Source organism: Dunckerocampus dactyliophorus, chromosome 16, assembly GCF_027744805.1.
Source record: "Dunckerocampus dactyliophorus isolate RoL2022-P2 chromosome 16, RoL_Ddac_1.1, whole genome shotgun sequence".
NCBI classification, from domain to species: Eukaryota; Metazoa; Chordata; class Actinopteri; order Syngnathiformes; family Syngnathidae; genus Dunckerocampus; species Dunckerocampus dactyliophorus.
Window position 1 is genome coordinate 11,444,209 of NC_072834.1, and position 21,051 is coordinate 11,465,259.

The window sequence follows — 21,051 nt, forward strand, 5'->3', positions numbered from 1 at the left end:
TGCTTCGTGGCGGCGTGCACGCTCGGGCATCACCGCTCAGCTGATGGAGGAGCTTGTTTTGGGGTGAAATATTCATAAGGGGGCTTCGTCACGACTTCACTCGCGGGGCTTTAAGTGCGCGCTATTTTGTAGAAAAAATAATAAAGGCTTAATGTTCACTACTGTGCAGTGAGGGGCTTCAAGGTTGAACAGTGCGTCTTACGCACGCAAAACACCCCGCTGTCATGCTGATGTTTCTTGCAAAAACGCTTTTAAAAAAAAAAAGGCCCCTGCTGCGACGCTACCTCCGCAGCAGCCACGCAAGCGAGGCGGTGTGCACATCCCGTCTCCCACCGTTTAAAAAGGCGCGTTTTTGACGACGACATCACGCAAGCGAGTGATTTATGGCGCAAAAAGGGGGTAATAATTGAAGGTGAGACCTACCTTGGTGTTGTTATAGCCGAGGGCTGGCGCAGACGCAGCCAAGCGGCTCCCGGATGAGACAACAACAAAACCACGCCGGTTGTTGATGACACAGCTGTCCTGCTCAGGCGCCACAGAGAGAGGGCGTGAGTTAAAAGGATGGAGAAAAAAAATCTCTCCCGAGATGTGTCAACGGACGCTGGGTTGAAAAATCAACAATTCAGACGCCTTTCTCCAGATTGACGCCTTTCCCTTGATGTGGGAGCCCTTCCATTTTTTTCGGATAAACAGCGCGGCTCGGCGCAGGCTCCTGATTGAGAAGCAGCGTGCAAGTCAATGCGACGTTGGAGGGAGAGGAAAAATGTGCAGAAAAAACACATCCTTCAGTGTAGTTGTCTGTGTGGGGGGGGAAAAAACATGCTTTGCAGGCAATGAAAAAGAAGGAGGAGGAGGATGACGTCAAAACCCAAAAAAAATGCGCAGATGTCAGTGTTGGTTCAAGAGCTGGAGCTGGGCATCCTCACTGTACTCCATATTCACACCATCATCATCATCATCATCATCACCATAGTGCTTCCTGAGTACTCACTCGCCAGTTGTTGGGGGCTTAGCATCCATCCATCCATCCACTCTTATTAGAGGAGAAACATTCACACTAGATGATTTATGAATTCCCTTAAAACCTGAAGCACTAAAACAGGAAGAAGACACAGCATAGGATTATTGAAACAATAATAGAATATTAAATATAAACATGGTTGGTGTATAGCAGTGGCGCAGCCAGACATTTTTCATTGGGGTGGCCAATGTGAGACCATTACTCACATAAGGTGCCAATAAGTTGATACCGGAATTGTCTAGATGGCCAGTGAGGTGGTCAGAGAGTGACAAGGGGTGGCCATAGCCACCACTAGCCACCCCGTCCAAAAGTTCTGGACCGTCTATTAGAGCAATTACTAGCGGAGCAGTGTGCCGAGGACATGTTTTCAATGCACACTTTCTGGATTCTGCTCCCCATCATGGCGGCCAAACCAGCGCAGGGCATAATACGGAAGTGGATGCCGATCGGCACTCCTGTTTCAACTCTGGATCCCTCGGTTTACATGCCCACTCATGCTGCTACAGAGAGATTCCAATATTAACATATTTATGTGCCGAATCACGCTTCACAATTTAAGTCAAAGTCAACATAGTGAGAAAACTTGACGGTAACTGACCAAAGTAATCATGGAAAACTTACCCACCGCTTGCAGTTCACCCAAGACACGGTTTTATTGACGGCTCCTCCACAAAATAGACAGCTTTCTTTCTGATCTGAAAGTTGTGTGCTGCAATGGAATGCGTCCAAGCGGAAACGGCAGTTCGGCTGAACTGATGTTCTGCACCACAGAGCCGCGATTGTCAAAGTTGGCCCCCCTGCTGTGGGGGTGGCCGGAGAATGACCAAGGGCCACACCTGGCCACCCCGTAGGTCCGCCACTGTCTGTAGCAGGAGTGCCCAAACTTTTTCCATTGAGAGAAAAAATCCAAAGGATGCTTGTGCCACTTTGATATTTGTACATAATATCGTTAAAAGGTTTTACAAAAACGTTATGTACAGTCGGCCCTCACCACTTTATGGCTCAAATGTCGCGGCTTCACTTTACCGCAGTTTTTCACAATATATAAAATAAATATTAAATACATCATGCCGTTATATGGTTGAACACGGCCTATTGGTCAAAAAGAATTATCAAGCATAAAAATGGCTAAATGAGCTAAAATACAAATATAAGGCAATCAAAGACGTTGACGTAGTATTTTACACTAGTGACTAGGTGTCAGTAATGTTACTGTAACGTTCGGTGAGACACACACACACACACCAGACTTGATCGCCAGAACAACAGGATTTTATTGCAGGTGTGAATTAGCTCACAACTGGCACAATAATCCCTAAAAAAATCCACTTCCTGTCCGCCTGTCATTCCACTCCCCTAGGGAACACATTTATAGCACACATGAGTCTTAAATGGCTTATTTACTCTTATGTCTAGTATGTTGGGTAACACGAATGTAAAGGTGACTCAGGTTACAAATCATATTTAAAAGGTCGTAAACAGATTTTCTACTTTCTGACTACAGAAATATTCAATTTTGAAAGAAGGAATCCTACTTTGTGGAAATTCACTTATCCCGGTCTGATCTGGATATCAATTAACCGCGATAAATGAGGGATTATTGTATTTTGGAAAATTTCCTTTAGTTCAGTAATTAAATTAAAAATGTGAAACTCACATAGCCATCTTTTATATTGGAAAGATTCACTGCACACAATGTGAATTATTTCAATAATGCATTTCTTAATGGTGATGATTATAGCCAAATTGGGGTGCAGTGTCAAATTATTAACCTCTTTATTTCTCCTTCCCCCCGCCCCCCAGGCTGACTTGGTGCTCTATCCTCTATGCCTCACGGCCGAGATGCATATCCTTTGCGCATTTGCAGAGAATGCGCCCCCTTGCGCAGAATGGGGCGTGTAGGGAGGGGTGGCTGTGATTAAAGCTTCCAGTGGATAAAAACCTCCACTTCAGTATCTCATGAAATGTGAAAAAAATGTCAAATACGACTGGTTCAAACTCTAATCAGCAAATGAACTGCAAAAACTTCCTGAACCTTCTTCCTAAATTCATAAATTGGCTTTTAGATCTATTTTTCCTATTTTTGCAGTTAGTTTGTTCCACTTTATTTCTACAATGTACTGCACTTTGGACACCCCTCCCCTGGTGTATAGAGGGAGGACACACCCCCTGAAGAAAAAAGATACACTAACTGGACACAACATTAGGTACATCTGCACTATCTAATTTTAATTTTTTGCGAACTGTTTCGACTGCCACTGCGAAAGAGGTCCTAATATTTTTGCAGTTGGGTGCCTCATACTGAGAGGTGTTTCTAATATTTTACTTCCTAATGTACTTAAATAAGGCAATCAAAAAATTAGAAACCCCTCTCGGAAGAATGCAGTCCAAACATGCATACCTCTCTGACCGTGTCAATCAAAAGTGAGCATTATTAGCTGTGCCTAATGTTGTGGCCGTGTATTGCAGCCCAATCAAGCCAAAAGGAAGAGACTATATAGCACCGAGCGTCTTGTGATCTTTGGACAGTCTGCGACAAAGGTGAAAGTCCATAACAACATGGAAGCGACGTCACAGTGCAATGGAGCCGACACCTGAAGTACATACGACACATCATTAGGCGTACACACGTTTATTCTAATGGGATCCAAAACAAGAGCTGTTCAAAAGATCACCTTCAAATGGCACTGCATCAGCTGTTTTATATTCTACCCTTTTGTTGCGAAAAGGGTCACCAACATATGAGAAACAGCTCTCAGTATTAAGTGATGCAATTTACAAGCACAATAATAAACGTAGTTCAATCAATCCCTAAAGCCTAAACCTTCTCTCCTCATGTGTCCAGAAGATAACATTTACTTCCTACAAGCACTTAACACATATTTATCATGGTTGGTCAATATTTAGTGTTTAGCTGCAGGGTAGAACACAGAATGAACCAAAAAATAAATACTGTGCAAAGATCAGAAGAATAGATCATCATTTAAAACGTCCATTATTTTCTTGCCAGATGGCAAATCCGCCCTAAAGGCTCTGGCGAGATGGGATTTTAAAAGCTGCAGCACACCTACCATCCGCCCGCACAGGTGTTTTCACAGCAACAAAAAGCATCAGCAGGATTAATTACTTGATGATGAGTGCATATAAATGAGGCCGGTTGCTGCACTCAGATGGACAGGCGCATGCTGTCATGGCTCTTACGATATGGAGTACAGTAGTTCTTATTTACTGTTTTCCTGCGTTGACAACGCTGAGCAAAGGCTGTCTGTCACTTTACTAGCATCCCAGCCAAAAGTGACTGTGTCGGCATTAAATAAATCAAAGATAAACGACATTTTATGTGAGGAAGGTATTGGACCACCTTGTTATTACACATGAAAAATGGAAGAAAATATGCAGCTGGTCTACTTCTGCAGCTATAAGAGCTTCTTGGAAGATTTTCTACAAGATGTCGGAGTGGGTTTTTTTTTTGTGTTTCGTTTGTCCATTCAACCAGACAAACGTTTGTGAGGTCAGAGGTTACAATCTACGCTGGAGTTTATCCCAAAGGACCCAAAGCTAGAAGCATACGTTTGTCCCAAAGGGTCAAGTATATCCCCTAGTTGTTGGATTAAAACACTGAAGAGATCATATGGACATTTGGTGCCATCGTTTGTTTGTTTTATTTTTTTTATTTTAAAGCTGTGTTGAATGAATATACTGGTAGTTCAAATCTGACATTTTGAGTTGTCCTCAATGATCTCTATGACCTATTAGCCTAAAATGGCAACACTTTGCAAAACTACAAAGTGACACTATGGAAAAGAAAAAGCATGAAAATCAATGTTGTTGACCCATCCCAGGACCTAATGATGAGAATAATAATAATAATAATAATAATAATAATAATAATAATAATAATAAAAAGCAAATCTTAAAAAATATTTTTTGGGGGGTCTTTCTCAATAATAAAAATATATGCAAAGATAATGGCTGTTAAGGGCTTAAACCCTCCCAATATATTGCTTATGCATATTTCAGGTTGAAGTCGTTGAAAAAGATTGACTTGTTTAAAGTGGTATTTATTTCGAACATGCACACAGTTTACATTGAAATGCTTCATGTTACAATTAATAATTCCACATGTCCAAAAAGGAGTAGGAAGCAGCAAAGATTGTTTAATCCTACCCACACACCAAGAGCTAATACATTTCTTTGCTTCCTGTATTCAACATGCACTATTTACATTATTATTCCATACAATAAAAGCAACAACAAAAACGCTTTTTTCCCCCCTTCCCTTGTTGTTGTCCGGATCTATACCATTCTCCACAATCTAATAGTTTGCGGTCCGGATAGCTAAAGGTTTCCATTTCCAGGTCGTCCTGTCCTGTCCTGTCCTTTCGTGTTGTACTGCGAGTGTCCCTGAATTTAGATAAATAGGTTCCTAATTCCTGTTGAGCAGGCCCTTGCAACATGGTACCAATGTCAAATGTTATTGGATGTAATCCTTCCAACTGCATAGTTCTCTTTGTCGGTCGTATGTTCCATTTTCGGTGTTGTCATGGTGATGTGATCTTTAATATTTATGCAAATCTTTGATATCTTTGAAAACAAGCACTGCTGGTCCTCCATTTAGTGTCATGTAGATTTTGCCGTTGGTGCTCTGAGTACTTTGTATCTTTACCCCGCTTCCTCAAGTCTCGTGCTTTCTTGGCGATGTCAGCGTTGCGTTTTGTCAGATGGTCACTCATGTAGTCGTTTGTACCTGCCAGCTTCTTTCCCTGTTTCAGCAGTGCTGTTTTGAATTCCCTGTTGGTGAACTTAACGATGATGATAGGTGTGGTGTTGTTTCTGCCAGACAGTGGGATGCAAGTATCAAAGGTGTCGATATCTACTGTACATCCACCTCCTTTGATTGTAGGAAATTGTCAATTTGTTGCTTTGTTGAAAAAAAACATTCATTTCATCTGGTTCTCCTCTGTTCTGGACTTGCCTGGGCATTTCTCCTGGGTGTAATTCAGAGCCCCATACGGATCACCTCATTCATTTGTACGTTCTGATCCATCTCGTCAATTGTATTTTTCATTCGATCAATGATATCTTCCTTTGCTTCATTCTCTTCCTCAAGAGTGGCGCAGAAGACAGCATCATCATCCAGTAGTACTTTTATATCAACCTGTAATACCTTGATATCATTGCGTAGTGTCCTATTTTCCTCCGTGCATGCAAGGCAGTATTATCATCTTGTAGCATCTTGATATTATCTCGCACAGTGCTCCATTTTCCACCTTAAGCTTTAGGACTGCATCACGGGCCTCTGAGAAACTCTTCTTGAGGCTGTTGTTCTGCGATTGTACGTTTCCAATCTGTGCTAGCCGGTCTCGTAGAGCTTGCCTTAGTTGTGCTACAGACTGGAACTGTAGTGCTGTCATCTCCTCCCTCAAGGCGTGAAATAACTTCCAATGTTTGTCATCTAGAAATAAACATGATGTTGAACCCAGATTTACATTGTAATGTCAAATCCTCCTCATCCGTCAGCCCCAATGACCCTGTTTCTGATTTTGGACCCAGATTTACAAGACTGGTATCATTTCGCTTTTTGTTCGGCATTGTTGCTAGGCAACCCCTTTTAACAACAGTTAGCCGGTTACCTTGGCTTGCTAGCAGCTGTAAGCACTTCACTTTAATTCATTTATTTCAAAGAATCTGTACCTCTCGCCTGTTCTGAGTTCAAGTTGAGGGTGTCAGCAATCTGTTCTGATCTTGTCTTCCCGAAGTGTAGTCAGGAAAGCAGCAAAATACTTCAAAGTTCTAGTATCGATGGCAGAACTCTTGCCATGTACGTCCTTTCCAGTCAAAAAAAAATGTGGGGAAAAACATTGTATATAATATTTTTGCAGCTGTTTCTGGGGAAGCTTACATTTTTTGAGCTGACATATCAAGGGTTAATAACCAAGCGTTGTGTCTAAATACTTTTGTTAGTGTAGAAAGTGCTGTCTCCCAAGGAGCGAGCATGATTAGGGGACAAAGAGCTGTCCGTGGTGCTGAAATCGGGGTCACATGTTCTACTTCTTATTATTTTACAACATATGGCAATACAGTTTGATTTTTTTTTTCAAAAAGGCAGATTTATTAATGCAAAAGAGCAAAGAGGTGGACCCCTGACATTCACATATTTTTCCCAGAAATCTATGATACTTTACCATAAAGGCATTTCATTGGATTCTCTGTGTTGGGCTTGTATTGTGAAGGTCATACAGGAAGTGATAGATTTGACTCAAGTTGGTTTGCCCTCTGGCAAGCAAGAGAAATATGACTTGCTCATGTTTCCGCAGAGCTCACAGTCAAACAAGACCTGCTCTGTTTAAGTATGCGAGGACTGGCAATAAAGCACAAAGAAGTGTTCATTCATGGAGCTAAATAAGAGTGTTTATTACAACGTAGCTATGACTGGAATGTTGTCTGACCTGCTTTGAAGTTGGAGAATGACCACTGAACGTGTCATTTAGTGACTGGGAGCAATGGAGCCTTCACTCAGACTGGAACGTGAAATCCTATGGTCTTTCTACAAGACACGGCACATACCGTTTGGACCAAAAATGTGATAAAACGTTTTATCTTGTACACCGATGGCCCGTGTGCCAAAGTATTGAGGGAGTGGATTTGTTATCAGGAGCTTTTACATGATGTGGTCAAAGTGCAGTGTGTGTGATGAGCACTGCTTCCTTTGCATCTAGCAGCTAGCAGGTAAACTTATATGTTGAGCTTCTTGATTGTCAAATGTGCTGTAAATTCCTGGGGAAATATGTGCAATGGTGCGCTGGTGTGCTTCGTTGCTTACAAAAACTTTCTTTGTGAGCAAGTTACAAATGCTACTGGCTGCTTTTGCCTGTGAGCTAATTCAGTAGCAAGTCATTTGATGCTGCAGTTGTCTTTGTTTGCCAAATATGGAGTACCGTTTCATCCAGATCTGTCTAAATCGGCATTTTTGTATTAAAATGTTGCTTTTTTTTTTTTTTTAAACAGTCACACAGTGTTATCTTCAGTGTGTAGTCATTTATTGCATTTAAATGTTTTAGTGTACTTTCGTCTAACCTATTATGTATGTTTTTTAGTAACAAATCAAGCTTAACCAAGTGCTATATTTACTTTCCTTTTGTTTTTTTACATCTGTTTACTACATCCAGTTTTCTCCCCCCCAATGATGATGGCACTTCCTTGGTTCAGTTTGGATCCTGTTTGTGTTGTAGTCCTCGTTTTTGTGTGTGTGTGTGTGTGTGTGTGTTGGTGAATGTCTGCTGATGGTGTAGAGGTGTGAGGTGTTGGATGTCTGTCAATAACAGTTTTAATACTGCCAATCGAAGTGAACTTTGATTTGATTTGAAGTTTTTCGTGCGGACAACTAAAAAAAAAAAATGCTCGTGGCCCACAGGTTGCCGACATGACAGATGCAAAAACTCAAAGGAAGGGGTTTTTACAAGCCATAAGTGTTCTACAATGGATACTGACCTTTCTTTTCTTGGGTACGTTGACTTTTGCACTTTTAGGCTACTATTAGTGCTTGCCCACATCTCCTGTAACCTTCCACTCGCATCCAACTGCAGGTGTGACATGTATCGTCTTGATGGTGGGTCTGATGTTTACATCCCTGTGGCTGCTTCCCACTCTGTGCTTCATATGGCTTGTGATTGACTGGCAGACCCCTGAGAGAGGTAAAGGAAATGACAAGAGTTGTGAGACAATGCAGTCATTCATGGTGAGTAGCCTTTGTTTCTCAGTTCAATTGTGAAAGATTGCAAGAAAAGCAAAAGGTGAGATCACGGGGGCAAAAAGCAATTAAGTTACAATGATTTCATGACATTGGGAGAGTTTGGAACCAATTAACACGAGGGATGACTATACTGCTCTGATTTCATCTTCAACTGCTCACAGCCACCAGGGGGCATATTTGCATTGTATCTGGGGATACTTTATATGGCACAAAGCATTAAACAGAATTATAGTGCAGTGTTGACAAGCAATTTTTGTTTTCATTTATATTCTGTAGCTCCAATTATCTCCAAAACTAAAAACAAATTAATCCTAATCCTAATATTCTTCATCACCTGTCCAAAGTTACTCAACAAAATTTAGCACTAGCATTTTAAGTGGACTAATGCCTCGAACAAGTGGCTAACTTACATTTAGTCATACCCCTTATTTTTATTTATTTAGTATAAATGTATTTGACAGGTGAAACACGTATTTAATATAACATTGTCTATCAGGTGGAAGGAGAAAGCCATTTGTGATGAGGTGGAAGGTTTGGCAACACTTCCGAGACTATTTTCCAATCAAGGTAAAACTCACCCATTCATTGAATGCACATTCATCATTTCACTTGTACAGTGTGTAAAGTAGACTTCGGAATGATGAGCTGTTCATTATCTCGTTCAGTTGGTGAAGACGGCTGAGCTGAGTCCAAACAAAAACTACATCTTAGGCTGTCACCCACACGGTATAATGAGTATTGGAGCCTTCGGCTGCTTCGCCGCAGAGTGCTGCGGCTTCCCGGAGGCTTTTCCTGGGATGCGGGCCTCTTTGGCCATACTGGCTGGGCTCTTTCGCATCCCACTTTTCCGGGAGTACCTCATGGGTGGAGGTATTGCTAACAAAGTTGGCCATCTCTATAGCTGTGTGACTAAAACAGAATGATGCATTTTGTCTTACTTTGTTTAAACAGGCCTGGTTCCTGTCAGCAAGCCAAGCCTTGTCCATCTTCTGTCCAAGAGCGGCACAGGAAATGCAGTGGTAATAGTGATAGGGGGCGCTGCAGAGTCTCTGGCCTCCCATCCTGGAGAACACACCGTCCTCCTGGGGCAGAGAAAAGGCTTTGTTAGGGTGGCGCTTGAGTTTGGGTGAGAACACTAGTGACACAGATACTCACCCATAGGCAGCATCTGATTGCATTATTGTAACATTCCTTCACCGTACCCAGGGCTGACCTGGTGCCCGTTTACTCCTTTGGAGAAACTGAGCTCTTCCAGCAGATCGTCTTCACAGAGGGTACACTAGGTCGAAGATTACAGGACCTGTTTAAAAAGATTGCGGGTTTTGCCCCTTGTCTGTTTGTCGGTGAGCGCTGGGTGGTGCTGCCCTACAGGACTCCCATCACCACAGTGGGTGAGTCTTCATTCCCACAAGCGGAGATCATGTGCCTGCTTTATTCTAACACCCGCCCTCCTTTCCAGTGGGAAGTCCCATCTCTGTGCCCCAGCGCATCACACCCACAGATGAGGAGGTGGACCACTATCATCAACTTTACATGGACGCCCTGTCAAAGTTATTCCATGAGCACAAAGTCAGCTGTGGACTTTCAGAGAGTCACAAGCTTTGTTTTATTTAAAGGTTTCACTTCCTCATCACCCGTTTGTTGTTTGGGGCCTCAATCGACTATAACTAGTCATCGAGTTGTGTTGGGTAGTATTTAGAAGTAAACTAGAGCAGATTATCCCTTTAAAGTCCCTTCGAGAAACGTGAGGACTTAACAATGACGACAACATCAGGTGGGTAACTATCTCACACAGGGCATTTATGTAACTGTTTGAAAAAGATACTGGAGTTGACAGCAATAATTGAACTTGATGCTCACAAGTGTTTCAGTGTATGAAAGAAGTCAAACAAATATCTGCTTGTGTCAAACATAATTGGTTGTCTCTCAATAAAGAGTGTGCGATACAAAGTACCACAGTCCATTTTTACTACATTTAATATGTTCTCCAATTTTGTAGATGAAAAAAATGGCTAGCAAGAACTTAGTGTAATTCAAAGTTTCAACCAGTAGAGGGTACCGTGTCTTCACATATGCATCTTTTCATTGCGAGCAGCGATGTCTAGACTAGATATAAGAAACAATGCAGTACAGCACCATATTAAAATAAATGTGAGTGTACATTAGCTATATAATGACTTTGGTTGACTTTTTGTCTTTGTGGCGCTCAACTTGACTAAATATCTGTGCAGATTAAATGTTTGACAGCTTTATTGAGTAAAGAGTGTACATGCAATGCAATACACAGTAGTTACAAGGCAAAAAGCTACAAAAACCCTAGATTTGGGAAAGAAATAACTGACAGGGCCAAGTGAACCTTCTAAAAGAAGTCTGTATCATCCGGTGCATCCAAATCACGGTATTCAATGATGTTTCGGGGATCACCACGTGACATTCTGAAACAGAACCAAAATGGGTATTCAATTCTACTGTGTCTTCAGATGTATAACCATCACAAAGTAGTGGTCTTACCTGATGTTGCGTGGCTTTCCAAGGTATCCGCCTTGTCCACGGAAGTTGTCGTAGTTGCCTCTCCCGCCTCCAAAATGGTTAGGTGGGTAAGGGGGTCCACCTGCAATTTCGGAAGCGTTTCGGTGTCACGATCCACAAAGAAGTGGGTAAAACACTGACCGTCGTACAACTAGTGCACATACCACCATAGCCCATCAGTGGGGGACGGGGCTGTGCAAAGCCCATTGGGCCCTGAGGACCTTGAGGAGGGAATGGCATGGCTGGAGAAAGCAAACCTGAAGAATTTTAAAAAAAGCTCATATTAGTGGAAGATCGCAGATAAACATTCATTGTAATCAGTCAACTGTTGACAAGCCCACCTTGGCCGGGAGTTGGAAGAGGAGGAAGTTTAATTTCCGGCAGAGACGGCCTCTTGGCATCCATCAAGAAATTGTTGAAGAACACCACCTCCTTTTTCACCTCTTCAATTTTGTCCCCATGTTTGTTCAGGATGTGTTTTCGTACAAACTCTGGACCCTTAAATCAGTCGGACAGGAGTGCGATCTAAACAACCATGTTCATTTTTGGAAAACAATCGTTTAAACATCACAAATGTACCTTAAACTTCTTGCCACTAAGAGGACAAAGCCACTTGTCCTTTCCGAGCTCCTGTGTGTTGGCAGAAACAAACTTCTCCACCTCCTCAGCAGGGTCCTTGCGACCCATCTTGGCTGCCTCTTCCTCAGACAGGATTTCTTTGGAACTATACAAAGAACTCAGCTTGTCCTCCATCATCTTCTGCCATTGTTGCACTATTTCAGACAAGAGCAGTGACACCTAGTTGTTATTAACACTACTGTAATCCTAATGAGAGCACACAGTTCATATATCAGTCAAGTTATACAGTAAACTGTGTAGAGCAGCAAGGGCAGGTGGTTGAGCACCATTAGGGGTCTATCTGTGCACGTGCCTGGTCAGACTGTTATGTTGAGTAATGACCACCTGTTTATTGATGAGTTAGTCACTTGGTTGAAACATGATTCTGGACTGAGTACTTGATGCAGCTCAGCCTCACCCAGATTCTACCTCCAACCAGCCCCCAGTTGAGTTGACTTTACAGGTATACAGTAAATGCCCTCACTTTGATTCCACAAAAAAAACAATAAGAAATGCGTTGCCATAGATGACCACAATGTAGCCCATCTTCCAGATGATCTCATAAACTCCAATACACAAAGAGTGTAGTAGTCACTTGATCCAGTGGGAATTTTGGAAGTAAATCAAACTTCAACATCAATTTTGGCTCATGTTTAGATCCCAAGATGTGAATAGCTATCCATCCATCCATCCATTCATTTTCTATGCCGCTTAATCCTCACTAGGGTCATGGGGGCATGCTGGAGCCTATCCCAGCTGACTTTTGGGCGAGAGGCGAGTACACCCCGGACTGGTCGCCAGCCAATCGCAGGGCACACATACACAAACAACCATTCTCACTCACATTCATACCCATGGACAATTTAGAGTCATCATTTAGAGATGTGAATATTCACACACAAAATTGCAGCGAACGTGGAAGATTATAAATCTAATGCATCCGAGTAGGATAATTTAGATAAAAAGGTAGAGGGGAGTTAATGCGTTCAAGCACATAAAACAAGAACAAGATCGATTCCTGCATTAAAGCTACAGCTATAAAACAGTCAACCGTCCGCGCTACGTAAGTCACTGACCTTCTCCATTTGAGATGCGATTTGGCGGCACAGGTCCGCGGACGTGGATCATGCCACAGCGGTTTGGCATCTCATCTTCACTCGGGTATTCACAAGCGTTATAGTAATCGATGGAATGCACAATGCGCAGATATAAGACCAGCCGGTCCAACACCTGAGTAAAGACAATAAACACTTCAAAGCATGACGTGATAACACAAACAACATAGAGAAACAAACAGCAGGTGCCGGTGCAAACCTTGGCAAGCTTCTCATCTTTCTCCACAGTCATCTCCGCTGAGTGTCCCTCCTTAGGGTTCTCTTCTTGATCCACTCCACCAGTGGAGCCCAGGAGCTCCTCCTCCTCAGCACTCACCTCCTCTATCAGGTAATCAGTTATATTCTTCAAGATGGGGTTTTGAGTCTTCTGCAATGATACATTTAAAACGATTAATGAGGCAATTTGAGATCAGTCGCTTTATAGTGTGTGCATGTAAAAAACAAACATTGTGTGCTACCTCTGTGCTGTGGCCCTCATCCTGGGCCGGGCTGCACCACAGCTCTCCTTTCTCATCCAGAGAGTGGATCAGCTTGGCGGCCATCTTAATGTCATTCCGCAGTATCTGCTTGTGCTGAGTGATGCCGTTCACGTTGCGCACCCTACGCACCAGATCCCTGTTGACGCCTGGTGCCAGCTCACAGTCACGTAGCTGTAACAGGTACAGGTCCAACGCACGTCAAGCAAATGTACAACTTGGCCCAAGGACGGACATCATATACAGTAATAAAAGACTAAATACAATAATTAAATGAAAGAGTAATTAGGTAATAAAATAGAACTAGCAACCTTTCCATCTCAATAATCAGACCACTACAATGCTTTATTACTGTCGCTTTCAAAAGGAGCATATCTTTGAACAGGCTCAAGAACACTGTAGGGACCTAGCAATTATGTGCATTGATAAAGAGCTTTGTGATTTCTGACAACGTGAACGTGGCATGAGTCCTGACTGTGTGTGCGGGTGCGGGAGGACGACGGCTTCATGCAGAAAGGACAGTTTGCTATGCTGTTTTGGCGTGGTTCAGCCAACAGTAGCCTGTTTTGTTTTTGCAATAAAGAGATTGTTGATGGATCACATCCGTGTCATCCTTACAACATCTGGGTAAACATTACAATACCATCTTTATCCTTGACGATGGTCGTGACAGTCCAGTGTTGAGTACTGTGGCTGCGCGTGAGCCGTACATGGTGTATTCTTCCGCTAGTTCCTCAGCGAATCTCATGTTTATAGACAAAAATTACATTTTTCATTATTTTATGGGAGCGTGCACGTCGCTTCAAAACGCCGTAACACAAAACGGCGTAAACAGTGGAACAACTGTGCTCCGATGCAGCCTCATCGCCAAGCAGTTGGAAGTGTTGATCAAATCTGAGCCACTTACACGAATGTTCTGAAGATTCCAGCAGACTTCTTTGATATTGACACTGCGGTCAAATGTCACCCAGCAGCGTCTGTAAAACCTACAACAGCACAACACTTACTTATTTAGTAGTCATACAGCCACAATAAAGAATGATAATCTAATAAGCATTGTAAAGGCTGCCACATATTAGTTGTATGTGACTAACCTGCGATCTGGATGAGGGTCAGCCAAGCACACACGCAGGAAGCCAGGGTACCTGCGACACAGCTGACAGAAGAAACAACATGTCAGGAGTATACACTTAAACACACATCACTGAATAGAAAAGACAGAATCATGAGTGATCAGCTCACAGCTATAATCTCAGCCTTGGAAATGGTGGGAGCAATACTCCTCATGAAGAGAGAGCACGTCTTGTGGAGAGGTCGTGGTCTAGGAGTGTCATCCTTGACCTTTTTCTCCACTTTCTCCTCCTCTTCGGCATTTGGCTTCAGTTTATCATCTTGAATGAGTGAAAGCAGATTGGTGTGTGTATGTAAGTCTTTCACCTTCTATGTATTAAAAATAAAAAAGCTTTTCTGAGTATAAAGGATTTTCTCACTTCCACCTTCGTCACCCTCCTCCTTATCATCTGCCTCTTCCTTCTTCACGGATTTTTCAGAACAGACAGAGTTGGAGTCAGATTCAGAGTCAGAGTCGCTCTCAGAGGCGCTGGCTTCGTCATCACTGTCTGCGCTGCGCTTCCGCTTTCTCCTTGGCTGGACAAATCAAAATAACATGCGAGAGGCACATAGAACATTCCAGGTTCCTGATGGAAATCATTGAAGACAACACCAACCTTCTTGGGTTCGGGTTTTTCTTCCTGGACAGCTTTCTCTGCTTCCTCTTTGACATCCCCAACTCCTGCAACGGTCCTTTCATTGCAGGCAGAATCACTCTCGTTCTACAAGGCATTTTTTTAATCATTTAATGCATTTTTTAAAAGTAAAGTAAATAAACTGCTCACTCAAAAAAAAGTTCTCTCTCCCATTTCTTCTTTTTGCATTGTGAATCCCTACTTAGAACCTCCTTAAAAAGGGATAGTTCGGATTTTTAGACAATAAGTTGTATGACATTCCCATCAGCAGTGCAATGCATCAACAGTGACTACCTGTATGTCTATGTGATGATGCATCTTCTTCAGCGACTGAGCGCAGCGGCCATCTTGTTTACGTGTGTGTTCCTCAGCGGAAGAAGACGCGAGCGTCTTCCTCACATACAAAAGAATGCACAGGCGACAGTCCATAGGGATACGGCGGGAGACGAATATAAAGCCGAGCGATTTGTGGAGGTCTGATTTTTTTGAGGATGCATTTTTGTGATGCAAATGTGTTCATCTTTTCAACGCATATTGTTTTGACAAGCCAAACTCTTTACTTAAATGGCCCCAGCAACTAAGCGGAACTACAGTTCTCATCACAGCTCTCTGACCAGAACCGGACTCACAGGACAAATTGGGGGCGTAAGTCGCTGTTGATGCACTACACTGCTGATGGGGATGTCATACAACTTCATGTCAAAAAATCCAAACTATCCCTTAAAGATCAGACGTGTAAAATGTAAATTCTTGCAATTTTTCAAATCGTCTTAACATTTTTCATAATTTTTCATTTACTCCTCCCTCGGAGTGCTTTACAATCATTGCAAAAATCTAATCAATCATTGTGGCCAAACATACCTTCTCATCCTTGTCTTTGGCCACTGAAGGTTTGCAGTCCCCATCCACGTTCTTGTGACGGTCACTCTTTTGAGTTTCTGCTCCACCAGACGCTGACTTTTCCCTTTCCTCCTGTTCCTCAAGTGGCAATTCCAAGATGCGAAGATCATGATCTGTCCCTCCTTCCATCTTTATCACGGCTGAAAGAGGGGATATTCTCTATAGTTGTGTGTCCTCACAAAACACTGATAGATTTGATGGGATCTTCACCTGCATCCAGGACCTTGATGATGGCCGGTGTCTGTTCGATGTCCAAAGAGACGTTATCGAACCAGCCATTCTCCATCAGGAACGTGAAGACATTCAAACGGTTGTTCAGGGCTCTCAGTCCCTCCAACTTGAGCCGACTGGCCTCATCGGGGTGGTACTTAGACCTGAACCTGTGTCCGGAGTCGGGGGGGTCCGCAAAACAGCGGGGGAGGGAATGGCGAGGGATGAACGAGATGTAGAAGTTAGAGAGCAAAAAATTAGACTCGTAAACATGAATCAATTGAAAATAATTGAAAATAATTCATAATCTAAGAAATCATTCCACATCAAGATGATATTTTGCTGGAAATTTTTAAAAATGCAAAAATTAAATCAGTGGAATGAAAGTTAAATATACAGAAGAATCAATTTACTGTAATAATTTCTGTAATTTATATGCTTTTATTTATTACATGTTAACTCTTTGATCATCATGGTTTATTGTTAAGCATTAGTAAAGTTTGAAATCAACTCACCACAACAGGGAAAAATTACAGCAGAATTTTAAAAAAAATGCACATATTGAAATGTTCACGGAGTGAACTACAGTTACCTTGTGTTCTGCCACTTTAATAACAAATAAATACAGAGAGGTCTCCTCTGTAAGAATGGGCTCCACTTCACCACATTGGTGTTTCTGTATACACATTTTGAGTTTAGGGATTCGATTTGATCCAAATATAAAAAGAAAATGGTGGCGGAAAAAGCCGAAAACAAGAAAACTCCAAGCGCGGGAGGAAGACTACTTGTCCTATCTGTCTAAAAGCCCTGTTACTGTGTGTCTAAGTGCAACTGCATTGTGCGCAGTGCATGCCCTTGCTGTCTAAATCCGATTGTTGCAGAGTTCCACTTTTTCTTGATGAAAAAACACGCCGTCAACGTGGTAGTGGGGATGAAGGAAGGAAAATGGTTATGTCAAAACAGAACAATTTTGCATGATGCCTGTGAAATAAGTATAGTAAGCATTAACAGGCAGGACAAAACTGTGGAAACTTATACTGAAAATCAACCCAAGTAACAACAATGACCCATCTCTGATTTCTGTTACATGACGGTCGTCCAGTTTAGAGAAGCTTGTTTCAGTGAAGATCTCATTGGGGGCCACATATCACAGGATGCACTTCGTCAGGGTTTATTAACACATGTGCAAATCTTTTTACATATATTTTGGGCAACTGCAGCTGGATGTAGAATTTGGGTTGATTTTCTTTACACACAACAAGTCATTACTAAGAAACTGTGGGCCTGTTCCTACTTTGAGTGCGACAGCACTTCAGTTCGAAGCTAGACAAATTAGACAAGTGCTTCATATGCACTGGTAGTATAAATTCGGAATTCATCAGCGACACAAACGACCATTAACTCATTCAATACCAAAAGATGTATTTATACTTTCTCTAAAACCCAAACACGCCCTCCCAAAGAGGTTTTTTAAAACTTTTTTGCTTGGAGAGGCCAAAAGAGGTGATGCCGCAACTGCACAATAAAAGAGGTGACTTGTCAAGCCGTTTTAAGCCATAAAAGCGGCCACAAGGTAGTAGAAGTGCATTTGATAAGAGCTACGCATGGATTTTTTGCATGTATCAACAAGTTCAAGAGCAAGGAGGAAACGAGAGCGCGTGGAGGAGTGTAGCATGCAGAAGGTTACGCTTTGTAGGGAAATTTAAATGCATGTACACACACAGTTTAGTTCGATATGTGAAAATTGGAAATACTTCATGGTGCTATATTTGAAAATAAGTTGTTATTTTTCTATTTTTATTTTTTGTGTTGTGTATGTTGTGGTGCAGTTTTTTTTTAAGATATTTCAGCTGTCACAAAAGCAAAACATTTGTGTCAAAGTGAAAGTTATGCTTGAAATGTATCTTCTCACAAAAAGCTGGTTTTCTCCCGTTTTTGTTAGGAACTGATATTTTCCTGAAGCTTACTTATGTTCTACTGCTGATTACTAAAGAACGGAAAAAGGTAGAAACATACTTTTTTTTCTGGAGACGAGTCAAATCTTTCTTTTGGTAGGTTCCATGTTTGTATAGCCATAGAACACAATAGTCTGTGTGCCTTGAAAAATCAGTCAAAATCGTCTAAAATGGCCGGTACTGAAGGGGTTGAATTTTGAAAAATGGCTGGGATTGAATGAGTTAACATTACACTACAATGCACGCAGCACAGGATCAGGCCCAACCTAAACGACATGAATCTTATCTGCAATAACTTAGAAGGTGATCACAATGAACACAAATTTAAGAATGAATGCATTATAAATCTAACAGGTAATTAAGACATGGATAAAATAGAGAGTTCAGACCGTACCACTCTTCATCTTTGTGAGCCAAGAAGAAATCCTGCATCTGTTGCCGGCGGTAGTCCAGCTTGTACTCGTTGTAGCGCTTAACCGCTTCAGTCTCATCCACAGAATCATCCAGCGACAGCAGGAACTCCTTGAAGGTCTTCATTATTGGAGGCGGTGGACCCAAATCCATCTCATGGATGTTCCCCAGCCTAATAAAAGTAGTTATAGTAGCTGCACGACAAAAGGTCTCCTACTAAGACTATGTTTTTAGTTTTTTTAGTTTAGTGTTTTATGGTTATTCACTGCTTTGATTACTTGTATCATAGTCATACATTTTTATGCCCAATTTCCCAACAAATCCAGCCTAGAAAAATATAATATTGCTGATGAGGGAGGGCTGAAACTGTTGCTGCAAATGGCACGCTGCACTATTTACTGTTGGTGACATGTATAAGTACAGTAAATCACCATTTTTATAATAACTACACAAGTCAGAACCAAACGTGATTAATCTTCTTAAGTAGAGATGCATTGATCCACATTTTTTCCACATCCGATCTGATCCCGATACCTGAATTTTGGTATCAGACAATACTGATGCAATTCCAATACCGGAGCTCTGTTTGCTTTAATATGCAATCAGGACAAAAGAATATCAGCAAATGTAGTTTAATGAATATCAGTGAACGTAGTTGTCTCCACACATGCAGCAGCATCACACACACACACACACACGTGCTCACGCTGATGCCTAACTCGCACATAACTTCCGGGTCGCCACATTATCATTATTGCTGACGAAACTCCTCCCTACTGGCAAGTATGATACTGTAGCGACCCGGACGTTTTGTGTTGTGTAGATGTCCAACTGTTTTGTGCGATGCGAGTGAGGAAGACGGTTGCAATGCATGTGTGGACAACTACGTTCGCTGATACTCTTTTGGCTATGTTTGCTGATATCCTTCGAACTGCATTTGCTGACAACATTAAAGCACAGATGTTGCTCATGGATGTGAAAACCCCGCAGGTGTTATCGGCAGTTTCCGATACGTGTATTTCGCTGGTATCTGATCCTTCCCATCCATATTCCTAAGCGCTCATTTAAGCCTCTCACCTGGCTTGAATGGGGATGCCGTGATGCGGCTGCATGAGGTGCAGGTCAGGGTGGCCCCATTGCTGTGGTGGGCCGTAACTTGGCCCTCCTCCACCTCCGTAGCCCATGTCATAGCCACCTCGATAAGGATCACCACCGTGGTCATCCCTTCCAGGGAAGCATAATAAAAGGTTAAATACATGCAAATGATCTGAGGACAGTAGAAAAGGGCTGCAGTTAAACTCACCAATCTCTTCTCATGCGTTTCTGCTGGGGACTCATGTCATGTCTGGGAGGGGTGAATCTCTCTCTTCGACCTCGGTCGTAATCCCGGTACTCTCCTCGGCTTCTCCGCTCCCTGCCTCTATCCCACTCTCTGGCAAATAGAACTCAATCAATAACAAACACAAGGACGAGAGGACCAGACCACAACAACAACGACGGCTGTTTAGAATTGAATTACATTATTGTCGTGACTCGTTTCTTACCTATCATTCCACTCATCTCTGTGCCTGTCCTCTCTCTCCCTGGAGCGGTCATAGTCACTTCTTTCCCGTCTGAATTTGTCCCTTCTTCTGCGATCGTACTCGTCGTCACTGTCTCCCATCTGCTGGGAGATCGAAGAAATGAGGGATACAAAGTAGAAACCGAGCGACTGGTCTGTCATTACTAAATATATTTATTGTAAGAAACTAAACTAAGAGTGCAGTGAGTTAAGGTGCAAATAAACAACACAAGCCAAAGGAAATGCAACATCAAGCCGGAGACCCAGCTAGGTTAGCGTGCTATGCTAACATTATTCTTTGTCGTTAACAGCGGTTCCATCTCCTACCAGACTAAGGGTATTATCGTGTTTCAGATAAGGGATAAACAAAACAAAAATAATATAACAACAATTTTAAACAATAAAGATGATCTGCTGAAGTCCAGTCCAAACATTTAATTCATAGATTTACTGCTAATTAGCAAACGCCGATATACTGTTAGCTCTCAGGCTACTTCAAAGAGAAGCCAAACAAAACTTTTTAAGGCCAGTATTTAGAAGTCATCGTTTACCATTTTAACTAAAAAATGGCGTGGTGCGGAAATGTTTATTTGCAAAAAAAACCCTCACACAATACCTTTTAAATTTTATGCGTTGGTGCGCTTGCAGTCCTCCACCTCTTCGAGCTCCTTCTCGTCTTCAGTAGTGCACATGAGCGCCACCAGCTGGCCTGGAGTCTAACTCAAACTACAACCTTTTGATACACATTTACAAAAGT

At 42.2% G+C, this 21,051-nt stretch overlaps 3 protein-coding genes across 5 annotated transcripts in view; 1 reads left to right on the plus strand and 2 right to left on the minus strand.

Annotated features, from left to right (window-relative positions):
- LOC129169285 (neuronal tyrosine-phosphorylated phosphoinositide-3-kinase adapter 1) overlaps positions 1 to 1,007 on the minus strand; it is a 42,072-nt gene extending 41,065 nt beyond the window's left edge. The window contains exon 1 of one of the 2 annotated variants that reach the window (XR_008566400.1): positions 424 to 1,007. The gene's annotated coding sequence lies outside the window, so the exon portion shown is untranslated. The remainder of the gene's footprint in view (positions 1 to 423) is intronic. The other variant, XM_054755555.1, reaches the window with a different exon arrangement.
- A 7,371-nt stretch (positions 1,008 to 8,378) lies between these two features.
- Positions 8,379 to 10,709, plus strand: mogat3b (monoacylglycerol O-acyltransferase 3b). Its single transcript, XM_054755718.1, has 7 exons — positions 8,379 to 8,526; positions 8,608 to 8,715; positions 9,271 to 9,341; positions 9,440 to 9,644; positions 9,726 to 9,900; positions 9,981 to 10,165; positions 10,234 to 10,709. Exons 1-7 carry the CDS (start codon positions 8,445 to 8,447, stop codon positions 10,386 to 10,388), a joined length of 981 nt encoding a protein of 326 aa, XP_054611693.1. The 5' UTR covers positions 8,379 to 8,444; the 3' UTR covers positions 10,389 to 10,709.
- Positions 10,531 to 20,998, minus strand: srrt (serrate RNA effector molecule homolog (Arabidopsis)). 2 transcript variants are annotated; one of them, XM_054755717.1, is made up of 20 exons: positions 20,911 to 20,998; positions 20,278 to 20,399; positions 20,037 to 20,165; positions 19,811 to 19,957; positions 18,717 to 18,905; positions 16,368 to 16,537; positions 16,119 to 16,297; positions 15,240 to 15,344; positions 15,003 to 15,159; positions 14,755 to 14,903; positions 14,607 to 14,668; positions 14,420 to 14,498; positions 13,495 to 13,686; positions 13,236 to 13,403; positions 12,998 to 13,151; positions 11,883 to 12,076; positions 11,645 to 11,801; positions 11,468 to 11,560; positions 11,286 to 11,385; positions 10,531 to 11,209 (listed from the first exon to the last, which is right to left on the minus strand). In XM_054755717.1, the coding sequence occupies exons 2-20, from the start codon at positions 20,394 to 20,396 to the stop codon at positions 11,134 to 11,136; spliced, it is 2,619 nt and encodes an 872-aa protein (XP_054611692.1). In that variant the 5' UTR covers positions 20,397 to 20,399; positions 20,911 to 20,998; the 3' UTR covers positions 10,531 to 11,133. The 2 variants fall into 2 exon arrangements, with proteins under 2 accessions (XP_054611692.1, XP_054611691.1); XM_054755716.1 differs by having other exon boundaries at positions 20,278 to 20,396; positions 20,911 to 20,982.
- Positions 20,999 to 21,051: the final 53 nt, after the last annotated feature.

Excerpts from the sequence above, each read along its gene's own strand:
- mogat3b (XM_054755718.1), top strand. The coding sequence starts at position 8,445 with ATGACAGATGCAAAAACTCAAAGGAAGGGGTTTTTACAAGCCATAAGT. Across the intron at positions 8,716-9,270 it reads CTGGCAGACCCCTGAGAGAG|GTGGAAGGAGAAAGCCATTT; the intron begins GTAAAGGAAATG and ends ATTGTCTATCAG. Across the intron at positions 9,901-9,980 it reads AGGGTGGCGCTTGAGTTTGG|GGCTGACCTGGTGCCCGTTT; the intron begins GTGAGAACACTA and ends CACCGTACCCAG.
- srrt (XM_054755717.1), bottom strand. The coding sequence starts at position 20,396 with ATGGGAGACAGTGACGACGAGTACGATCGCAGAAGAAGGGACAAATTC. Across the intron at positions 14,904-15,002 it reads GGAGGGTGACGAAGGTGGAA|ATGATAAACTGAAGCCAAAT; the intron begins GTGAGAAAATCC and ends CACTCATTCAAG. Across the intron at positions 14,499-14,606 it reads GACCCTCATCCAGATCGCAG|GTTTTACAGACGCTGCTGGG; the intron begins GTTAGTCACATA and ends GTGCTGTTGTAG.